The sequence below is a fragment of the Orycteropus afer genome, unplaced genomic scaffold (genome assembly GCF_000298275.1).
Source record: "Orycteropus afer afer isolate SDZICR_OR568_19922 unplaced genomic scaffold, OryAfe1.0 scaffold00040, whole genome shotgun sequence".
Lineage (NCBI taxonomy): Eukaryota > Metazoa > Chordata > Mammalia > Tubulidentata > Orycteropodidae > Orycteropus > Orycteropus afer.
The window spans coordinates 12,127,568-12,138,883 of NW_006921627.1; the positions used below are offsets into that span (position 1 = coordinate 12,127,568).

The window sequence follows — 11,316 nt, forward strand, 5'->3', positions numbered from 1 at the left end:
ATGTCTATAGAAAAGATCTGGGCCCGGGAGATCCTGGACTCCCGTGGCAATCCCACGGTAGAGGTGGATCTCTACACTAACAAAGGTAATGGGTGGGGCATGGGCCTTCCTACAGCTCGGACTTCTTCACCCCCATGCTGGGTCTGCAGTGGCCTAGGGTAGGAGGCTTTCATTACTAACCAGTGGGGATGGGGTGCTGGACCAAGCTCACAGCCTGGGTTGTGAGGGGTGGATCCCTGTGCAAGGGAGGCAGAATAGGCAGGTCTCTGTGTTCTAGCGTGAAACATCCCTTCTGAGTGTCTTCATGTACACTTTGCGTGTGCACATGTGTGCTACCTGGCTGGCACAGCTTCGTTTCCATGGGTTCCCACTTGTGCGTGTGGGGCATCAGATGGGCAGATAAAGAGGCCACTGCTTGTGCATTAGGCTGTGTGTGTATGTGTGTGTGTGTTAGGGAAGATTGTGGAGAGAGTGGTGGACGTGGCAGGCAGGAGTTTAGGGCTTGAAGGCAGAAGTAGGCCCTGGCTCAGTAGGGTCCTTCTCTTCCTTTCCTCCTCATTCCATGTTCCTCTCCCAGGTCTTTTCCGGGCTGCAGTGCCCAGTGGAGCCTCTACTGGAATCTATGAGGCTCTGGAGCTCAGGGATGGTGACAAACAACGTTACTTAGGCAAAGGTGAGGCGCTTTCTCTTTGGTGGCCCTCCCACCTTTCAGTCCTCATACCAGTCCACAGTCCTCTTCTAGCATGCCCTCCCCTCTCCTCTCCTTCTCCCTTCTGGCCCCTCCTAGCCTGACCCATCCTCACCTCTCTGCCTTTCCTCAGGTGTCCTGAAGGCAGTGGACCACATCAATACCACCATCGCTCCAGCCCTCATCAGCTCAGTGAGGCTTGCTCTGTTAGGGATGGTGGGATTTAGGGCCAGGAAGGAATCCTGGGTGAAAGAGGGAGGAAGGGGAGGGAAAAGGTCCACCTCTTGGAAACCATGGCTATAAGGGGAAGGATAGGGAGGAGTTCCTTTGCTGTTCCCTGCTCCCAAGAGGGATTCAGGTCCTCTAACCCAGATAGGCCCTGTCACAGGGATTTGGTTGGACCCTGGCTAGATATGAGCCTATGTGAAAATGGGGGGCCCCTGCCTGGGCCTCTGAGTGATGGGGACTGTGCCTACAGGGCCTATCTGTGGTGGAACAAGAGAAACTGGACAACCTGATGCTGGAGTTGGATGGAACTGAGAACAAATGTAAGCAGGGGCTGGAAGAAAGTAGGTAGGCACAGGGTGAGCATATGAAGAACAAACAAAACTGGAGGGCCAGCACTGCAGGGACTCCCTCAAGAAGGGCTATCAGAGGACTAGCCCTCTTTCCATTCTCCTCCCAAAGCCAGAGCAAGAGAAGATGAGTTTAACTGCAAGGGTCAATAGTGATTATTAGATAGAAGGAAGAACTTTAAGTATAAAGAAGGAGCTAGTGTGAGGTAGTTTGTGGTCTCTTCTTGGGGATATTTAAAAATAGGTTGTCTCCCTGTCCTTTCACACCACCACCTCCTTCTCCTCTGCTTTTTGCAGGGGGGAATGAATGAGATGCACAGATCTCTGGAAGGCCCTGTTGCAGGGGTCGGGAGGGAGAGATGGGTCTTCATTAGCTCCTTTTGGGGATCATGGGTAGAGGCAAGGGCTGGAAGGAGAAAGGGACCTTTTTTGTTCAGTGCCCTCCTCTTAAATCTCCCAGCCAAGTTTGGGGCCAATGCCATCCTGGGTGTGTCCCTGGCTGTGTGTAAGGCTGGGGCGGCTGAGCGGGAATTGCCCCTGTATCGCCATATTGCTCAGCTGGCCGGGAACTCAGACCTCATCCTGCCTGTGCCGGTGAGCGCCAAGTTTTTACCTATCCTAGGGGTGGGTGGGAAAATGAGTGGGAAACTATGTGGGGAATGATGGAAGGAAAGTAAATTGGGGTGCCCAAAGAGAAAGGATAGAGCATGAGACTCTGAGTTTGAGAAGCTGGGGCAAATTTTGGGGTGGAATGGCTGTGGGATCTTGCGTTAACACTCCCAGGGTTGAGAGGGAAGGGTTCTTTGACTCTGTCCTCCTGTGACTCCCTAGGCTTTCAATGTGATCAACGGGGGCTCTCATGCTGGGAACAAGCTGGCCATGCAGGAGTTCATGATCCTTCCAGTGGGTGCTGAGAGCTTTCGGGATGCCATGCGACTCGGGGCAGAGGTCTACCACACACTCAAGGGGGTCATCAAGGACAAGTATGGCAAGGATGCCACCAATGTGGGGGATGAAGGTGGCTTTGCCCCCAATATCCTGGAGAACAGTGAAGGTGAGGCCAGGAGTCCTACTCCCAGCTCTAAGTCCTACTTTATCCTGGGACATTAGGAAGAGCCACACCCTTCACCAAGTTTGAATAGTAGTAATGGTGGATGTCTTTGTGCTCCTGGGATCCAGAACTGTAAATTCTAAGAGGTTCTAGCCCCTGGAGTAGGTACCAGGAGGCCTGCTAAATTCACATGCAGTATTAGAAGGACAGTCTTTTGCTTGTCCAGCCAGATCTGTTAGCATCTGTAAGTTCTCAGTGGAGCCCCTGGGAATGCTGGGAGGTGGTCTAGGTGACATGTGGGATCTATTCCATGCTTTAACTCCATAGTGTTCTTAGTTTGATGAGATATAGCCAACTCCAGAGAATCCATTCTAAATCTCTCCCCATCCCCACACAACCTCTTACACCTCAAGTTCCCTAGTTTTTCTGTGACTCAGGAAAAACTTTTAATGACTAGAAACAGTATAGATAGTGGTTAAGAGTTAATATTCTGGGGCCAAATTGCCTAGATTTGAATCTTGGTTTGAAGAGTTACTGGCTGATGATTTTACTTACTTCTCTGTGCTTCATGCCTGTTTCCAGGGGGCAGTAGAAAAGGAGCTCTGGTGGCACAGTGGTTAAGGTTTTTGGCTGCTAACCAAAAGGTTGGTAGTTTGAACCCACCAGCCACTCTGCAGGAGAAAGATGAGGCAATCTGCTTCCATAAAGATGTATAGCATTGGAAACCTTATGGAGCAGTTCTACTCTGTCCTATAGGATTCCTATGAGTCAGATTTGACTTGATAGCAGTGAGTTAGGTTTTTTGTTGTTGTTGTTGTTGTTGTTGAAGGCAGTGGTGGTTCACTAGTCAAATTCTCACCTTCCATGTAGAAGATCCTGGTTTGATTCCTGGCCAGTGCACCTCTTGCACAGCTATCACCTGTCTCAATGGAGGCTTACATGTTGCTATGATACTGAACAGGTTTCAGCAGAGCTTCTGGAACAAGACTAGGAAGAAAGGCCTGGTAATCTACTTCCAAAAATCAGGCAGTGGAAACCTTGTGGATCACAACAGTCCACTCCACAACCCATCATGGGGATGGCACAGAACTGGATACTTAGTGTTTTGTCCTGTTGTGCACAGGGCTGCCATGAACCAGGGCTTACTTTATGGCAGCTAACAATCACAAAGCCTCATTCTGCAGATTAAAGGAGATATATATGTAAACTTGCTAGATATTTAAATCCAAACCAAACCATTATTAACAGAATTCCTTTCCTTTGCCTTGCTAGCAGATAGCCAGACTCTCCCCACCTGCTCTGTCTCCTTTGCTCTATGTTTTCTTTCCCTCCACCATTCCTTGCCCAACCACCCTGCTTATCATCTCACTGTATTCTACCCCTAGCCTTGGAGCTGGTAAAGGAAGCCATTGACAAGGCTGGCTACACGGAAAAGATCGTCATTGGCATGGATGTCGCTGCCTCTGAGTTTTATCGTGATGGCAAATATGACTTGGACTTCAAGTCTCCCCCTGATTCTTCACGATACATCACTGGGGACCAGCTGGGGGCCCTCTACCAGGACTTTGTCAGGGACTATCCTGGTGAGGGCAGGGGGTGTGGGAGAGAGGGCGGGGGATGGCCAGGGCTGTTGACTCAAGCACTAGGTGGAGGTGTCCTAAGAAGAACCTGAGAACTGCAGACAGGGTAAAGGAGCCTCCTGCAGAGACTGGGCTTTGTATGTAATGGATATGTGCAGGGATCTGTGATGGATCTGTTCCATCTGGTTTGAGTCTTGATTAATGTCATGGGCTTTGAAGCTACAAGGATCATGGAGAAGGCTCTGGAAGGAACCAGGATGGTGAGAGGGTGACTGGACCAAGCAGGGCATGTAACTAGCACACTTCAGTATCTTTGATTGATTAAATTGTGATGCTGAAGGGATCGGAGACTGATGTGTGAATAGAAAAGAAGGTTTAGGATGGACTGGGTCACCTTCTTCACATCCACCAAGGGTTCTTACCCCAGAATGGAGGTGGTTAGTCTTCTCTCTTCTTGAGACAGACCAGGAGGAAAAAAGACATAAATTGCAGAATGAAGAATTTAGATTAATAATGAAGAAAGGCTTCCTAGTAGCCAGGATAGGGAAATGTGAAAATAGGTTGCGAGGAAGGTTATGAACCTTTGTTCTTGGAAGATTTCATGAAATGTGAATCAGGCTTAGAATCAGGCAGGCTTGCTTTGGCATTGGGGGCAAGGATGAGCAGGCTCAGTTAGTCAAGAGATCTACATTTCCAGAAATCATCAGGGTGTGTGGGGGGTGTGTGTTACTGCCTGATACAGAGACTGAGGGAGGATCAACAGCCCCTCTTTGCTCCTCCTACAGTGGTCTCCATTGAAGATCCATTTGACCAGGATGATTGGGCTGCCTGGTCCAAGTTCACAGCCAACGTAGGAATCCAGATTGTTGGTGATGACCTGACAGTGACTAACCCAAAGCGCATTGAGCGGGCAGTAGAGGAAAAGGCCTGCAACTGCCTGCTGCTCAAGGTCAACCAGATTGGTTCAGTCACCGAAGCCATCCAGGCGTGAGTGACTCCTACTCAGCCCGTGTCCATGGGACTGCTCTTGGAAGTGCCCCCACCCTAATCTTGCCTGGGATGCTGAAGAGAGCAGAGAACCTAAAGTCACCATGACAGTTCTCTCAATTCTGCTCCCTCTACCTCTGATTTTCAGGAGCTCTGGTAGCATAGTGCCTAAGGCACTTGACTGCTAACCAGAAGGCTGGCGGTTCAAACCCACCAGCCACTCCTCAGAAGGAAGGTGAGGCAATCTACTTCCGTAGTGATGTTGTTGTTGTTGTTGTTATGTGCCGTCGAGTCGGCCCCGACTCATAGCGACCCCTCCTTGGGTTTCCGAGGCAGTATCACTACGGAAGTAGGATTGCCCAACCTTCCTTCCGAGGAGTGTGATACCACCTTGGAAACCCAAGGAGGGGTCGCAGGAACCCAAGGAGGGGTCGTTATGAGTCAGGTCTGACTCGACGTCACATAACAACAACAATCCCTGATCTGCTTCTCTCCCAGTTTCCCTCTACATGGTTCTTAACATAGACCAAAGTTGGGTTTGGGAAGAGCACGCTCGGTCAGTGCAAGGGGCTGGGGTGATCAGTGCAGGTGTATGTATGCAGGTGCAAGCTGGCCCAGGAGAATGGCTGGGGGGTCATGGTGAGTCATCGCTCAGGAGAGACAGAGGACACATTCATCGCTGACCTGGTTGTGGGATTGTGCACAGGCCAGGTGAGTAGGGCAGTTCAGTAAGTGGAAGGGAGATCTTTTTGGGGGATTGGTGAGTTCTAAATTCAGGTAGGTCTCTCCTTTCAGGTGGTCGGAGGGGGTCAGGGAAATTTCGAGGGGATGTAAGTTTCCTTTTAGGGAGTGAAGGGTCTGCCACTGAGCTGCATATCTTTTGGGATGTTTCAGATCAAGACTGGTGCCCCATGCCGTTCTGAGCGTCTGGCCAAATACAACCAGCTCATGAGGTGAGGGAGCCTGGGGGATGGAGCCCATAGGCCCAGGGGTTACAAGTTCTATTTGCCCACCATTCCATCACTACTGCCCTAGTCCTGGATAACAATAGATATCGAGGAAATATTTGTTGCTCATGGCCTAGTTGACTGGTCCTAGAGGTCACATGGGCAAGCCTGGAAATGCTCACCCTTGGACTTAGGAGTAGGTGGTGTGAGGGGCTTTAGAGGCTGGAGGGACTCGTAGAGAGAGGAGCAGGATCCTCCTGCTTCTCTGACTGTTTCCTTTCTGTCTCATCTTTCTCAGAATCGAAGAAGAGCTGGGGGATGAGGCGCGCTTCGCTGGACATAATTTCCGCAATCCCAGTGTGCTGTGATCCCCCTCCTTGCCTGAAGATTTGGAACCTCTCTCCCATCCTCCTTGAGCCCCTTTCTTCCTGTCTTGATCTGTGATATTTCACCTGCTGAAATACCCTGAGCCCCAAGATGCCCAGAACTTCCCTGCTGAACCTGCCCCCACTGCTCCTTGGCTTGCCCAACCCCACACCGTCTCTGCTTTCTCCTTTCTGGGCTGCACTCTTTGGGTTTCCATATTCACCACTTCCCCTTCCTTTCTATTCTCTTTTTCCTCAAAACCTGGAAATGGGGATGAGGATTACAAGGGGATTCATGGAAGAATGATCAGGGTCTGTGACAGGAGCATCAGGGTTGGTATGTTGAGATGTTCAGAGTGGGGTCATATGTCACTTGTGCTTTGTACTTTTTCCATGAGTTTTCCATGTTGCATATGAGCCATGAACTGTATACAGTGCTGAGGTCATGCCTGGTCTAAAGCTTCAGTGTATGTATGTATGTATTTATTTATTGATTGATCTTCCATTCATCCTATTAATTATTTCCTCATACTTCTAGGGCCTAAAACTGGTCTGATTTGAAGGGACTATGTGTCTGTATTTCATGTGGCTGTGGATCCCAAGATGACCTGGGATGGGAGGTCTTGCTGGAATGGGAAGAGTAACTTTGCTATCAGTCCCTTTGTGTGAGCACTCCCTTAGCCGAAGCCTGAGTTGGTCCAGAGGTTAAGCTGTGTGCTTGGGGAACTCATGGGTCTGGAGTCCCTGTGTGGTACAAATTCCCCTATCAATTTTCCCCAGCCCTAGGTTCCCTGTTCTTCCTCCAGCTGTACTAGAGCAATGCCTCACTCCCCCATGCCATGTTCCACAGTTGCCACCACCTCTGTGGCATTGAGAGCACCACCATTAAAGTTTGAATCACAGTGCATGATTATGTCTGAAGAGTCTTAACTCTAGTCTGAGGGGAGAGAAGATTGAGCAACTGTCAGTGGATGAACTGGACAGCAGAGCTGGGGAGGGCATAAAGATTGGAAGACACACTTGAATACATATGGGCAAGGTGATGGCACAGACTACTCCACCCTAGCCAGGTGGGGCCCAAATTGCCCCTGCCTTTTCAACCATAAGCCTGGCCCCAGGACCAGTATGCAGTAGGGGTTCTTAACATGGGGTCTGGAGTCCCTGTGTGGTACAAATGGTTAATTTGCTCAACTGCTAACCAAAAAGTAGGAAGTTTGAGTCTACCCAGAGGTGCCTTGGAAGAAAGGCCTGGTGATCTACTTCTGAAAAATTCAGCCAGAGAACCCTATAGAGAACCCTATGAAGCACAGTTCTACTCTCACACAGGGTTACTGTGAGTTGGAACTGACTCAGCAAATGGTATAACCTGGAGTCCAGGAGACCCTGAAAAGTATCAGAGGGGTAAAGCTGTGGACTGGACCAGCTCCCATGACTGATCCTCTCCCAAACAAAATCCTGGCTAGTTCTGGGATGGAGCAGGACTGTGACCATCACTCTATGTAAGATGGGGAATGGAAGAGAAGAGTAGTACCAGGGGCTGTAGGGCAGGGCCTGAAGAAACTTGAGTCTGAAATATTCAGGAATATTCAGTGCTAGACAGGCCCTCTGGCTGGGTCATACTGTGCATAGGGTCCCATATGTGGCTAGAAATCCCCTACAACTCTTCAGCTCCTGTGGATCCCACCACTGGATGCTCAGCCTAGGGGCCATCTAGAGGAGGAAGAGGGGGCAGACAGCCCAGTGTCTTGGATTGAGAAGGCACGTTAACTAGCTGGGAGCTCTGGTGGCACAGTGCCTAAGGCATCTGACTGCTAACCAGAGGCTGGCAGTTTAAACCCACCAGCCACTCCTTGGAAGGAAGGTTGGGCAATCTACTTCCACAGTGATCCTGCCTCAGAAACCCAAGGAGGGATCACTATGAGTTGGAGCCAACTCTATGGCCATGAGTGGTTTTTTGGATTAACTAGCTGGTAGAGGCTGCCTGTGGGGAACTGTGGCCACTAGAGGGAGCTGAGGTTCTGCAGGACACCATGCTGGACGCTGCTGGAGATGGGGCCAGAGGGATTTCAAGGTTGTATCTTCTATGGACCTCCTACTCTGTTCTTTAAGTTCTGGTCCTGGGTTCTTTCTGCTGTCCTGCCCAGCTCCAGGATTCCAGTTATTCCCTCTCCTCCTGGGTCCCTGACACCTCAATCATTTTCAATCCAGAGAGGTTTTGCCGCCTCCTCTGTGCTTCTTAAGTTCAGTGTGGGCATCTCATCTTTCCTCTTTCTCCTATGTCTTCTCTGTTTTGCGCAGGCTTTCTTGTTCCATACTTGCTCACCATATTTTCTCTGAACCTCCATTTTCTTGGATGTCCATGACTCCCATCTTTGCTGTATAACTCCCAGTTTTACCGGGATTACTTTGGTTCTCGTTGAACCACATTTCCTAACCAATGGCCTTTTTCCTCCCTCCTTGCTCTGTTGCCTTCTGTAACAGCAACCCCCCACCCCAGGTACTGGATTGGATTGGGTTACAGCTAGCTCTGCCTAGGCCTCCCAGGCCCCTCTTTCCACTTTCCCTTTGTGCCGTTGCCTGGTGACCAGTGGCTTGTGGGGGGCTGAGGCCAGAAAGGAGAGCTAGGGTGAGGGATGGTGAGGTGTATGTGTAATGCTCCCTGAAGCTGAATTGTGAGCCTGGTCCTCACATGGAGAGGAACTGGAGGGAGTAGGCCCCAATTCCTCTTCTGACCCTCCCCATCCCCTTCATTCCTACTTTATACCTAAGTCACTTTTTCTTTTGGCCTCAGATATATCTATCACCATCCCCACCAACCTCTTAGTGGTTAAAGAACAAGAGACATCTCAGCCTAGAAGGGAGATGGGAAGGGCCTGGGCCAGGGCCCAGTGGGAGACTGAACTGAGAAGTGCAAAAAGAGGAAATGCGGTAGGGAGGAGTGTGAGGGGGAAGGAGTAGTCTTGGAATGAAGCTGAGGGGGCCAGGAGGAGTGGGGTTAGAGTGGGGGTATCCTGGAACATTGAGGAAAGGAGTCTGGGATCACAGGAAGAAAGGGGCTGGCCTGCTCTCAGGAAGGCTGAGGAGGGATGAGGAAAGTGGGCATGGAGTGATAAGTGAGTGCTAACCAATTCTAGAGACTTCAGAGTGATTCATTCGTAGGCCAAAGAAGCCTTGTTCCTGTCCCCCGATGCTTCAGAATCCACCAAGAGCTTTTGAGTCTTCCCAGACGGACGTTGACTGAACATGGCCCAAGGAAATGTGAAGCAACATCTACCGAGATGCTTTAGAGCCAACGTCTTTTCCTCTCAGAAGGCAGGGAATCCTGCCAGTTCAGGGCCCAACCTTGCCTCTGGTTGGCCTAACCCCACAAATACTCTATCCCTACCTTCAATCTGGAGAGCTGAGGGCTCCTGATCCATACTCCAGCTCCAGCTCTTCCTGTTTCCCAGTCTGCCTCCCTCCCTTTCTCTGGCCTTCCCAATCTCTGCTGCCAAAAATCACCCTGTGTCTTGGTGTCCTTTGTCCTGGGAGATGGAGTTGCTAGGTGTGGGCTCAGGGAGGGAGCCCAGAAGAAGGCAGCTGGTGGTGGACTGGTGGGGTGCTGGCTTCATGGCTGAAGACCAGGAATGGCTGGCAGACTGATGGTGTCAGACACTGCCTGGAAAGCAGTGGAGGGAGGAGGAGGGTACTGTTAAGAAGAGATTTGGGGTCTGTAGTGGTAACTGTCTTCACCTTAGGATAACTAGGGTTAGGGAACCAGGGCACCTAAGGATTTGGCTCCATATTGAGCCTAATCCCCATTTGACCCCTTACCTGGGGGGGTCTTCAACCAGTGGTGACTTCAAAGAGATTTGAGAGTAGAAATGGAGAAGCCACCAGACAGAAGGGCCTGAGAGTGGTCTTCCACTCCTCCTACAAGTGATATCCCTTACCTATACCTGAGTATGTCCTCTTCTCTATTATTTCCTTCAAAGGCTCTCCCTTTTAGTCTCCATTCTCACTTTCCCCATCAATGACCCTCCCTCCATATTTGTCACCAAAGACCTTGTTTATCTTTGCAATTTTCTTTAAACCCTTCCCCCCAATTCTATCTATCTTGTCCTGCCAACCCAAACCTTCAAGTTCTCTTACCCATAGAATCTGGACATCCCTGTGAGCCTCTTCTACCCAGAACCCATCTCTCCTAGAATACATACCTGGCCCTGCCTTCTTTATCTCTTTTGAAGGCTCCTTAAGCTCTCCCTTCCCTCTTCCTACTGACATTTCCTCTGGGCTTTTTTCTCCAGCTTTCCTTTATCATCCCCAAATTCTTATATTCCCTATTCTTTTCTCAACACCAATCACCCCCCTATACTGTATTCTCTTTCAGAAATTCTAGTCTCCTAAATTTGTCTCCATCTTTTCATTTTTTTTTTCCTTCTTATGACCCCAAACTTTCATTCCATTCTCTCTGGTAACAGGCCCCCAACGTCTTCCTGCTTCATTTCTGCCACAGACCCTGTCACCCCAAGTTTCTCTCACCTTTCATTTCCACACACCTCATTATCCCCAATGCCCCCCTGTAGGCCCATTTTTCCAATCTCTTTCCATCTAATCCTTTTACCCCAGTCTCTACCCCCAATACCTCTCAAACTCCTCCCACTTCACTTCTGCCACAAACCCTGTCGCCCCCCTAAACTTCTCCAGCCTCCCCTATATCTGCCCTTACAACCTACAGCCCCTCTTGCCCAGCCCACTGCTGCATCAGGCCGGCAGGCTCCCCACATTCCGCCACGGCGAACCCCTCCCCGCGCCCCGGCCCCCTCGGCCTCGATCTCGGCCAACTCGCACTGCCCCTCCCTCTCTCAGGATCCCCCTCTCTCCCCCCTCGCAGCTTGCCTCGCGCTCCCTCCCTCGCGTCTCCTTTCTGGCCCCTCTCTCCTCCGTTCCTCCGCGCTCCCTCCTTCTCCCTCTTCCTCCTTTCTCCCATCCCCCTCTCCCAAGCTCCCTCCCTTCACCGTCCGCTTTGCTTTGCGAGTCGCCGGACGCACCGCCCAGCCCGCCCGCAGCCCCGCGCCGGGCCGGGGCCTCGGGCCGGGACCCATTTCGGTGGGCCGCTGGCCTCGGGGAGGGGCTAGGAGGGG

The 11,316-nt window shown here is 50.8% G+C and overlaps 1 protein-coding gene across 1 annotated transcript; it reads left to right on the top strand.

Annotated features, from left to right (window-relative positions):
* ENO2 (enolase 2) lies at nt 1-6,196 on the top strand. The gene is made up of 11 exons (XM_007937134.2): nt 1-85; nt 578-673; nt 822-880; nt 1,167-1,236; nt 1,724-1,857; nt 2,095-2,317; nt 3,700-3,897; nt 4,680-4,881; nt 5,484-5,592; nt 5,776-5,834; nt 6,127-6,196. Exons 1-11 carry the CDS (start codon nt 1-3, stop codon nt 6,194-6,196), a joined length of 1,305 nt encoding a protein of 434 aa, XP_007935325.1.
* Nucleotides 6,197-11,316: the final 5,120 nt, after the last annotated feature.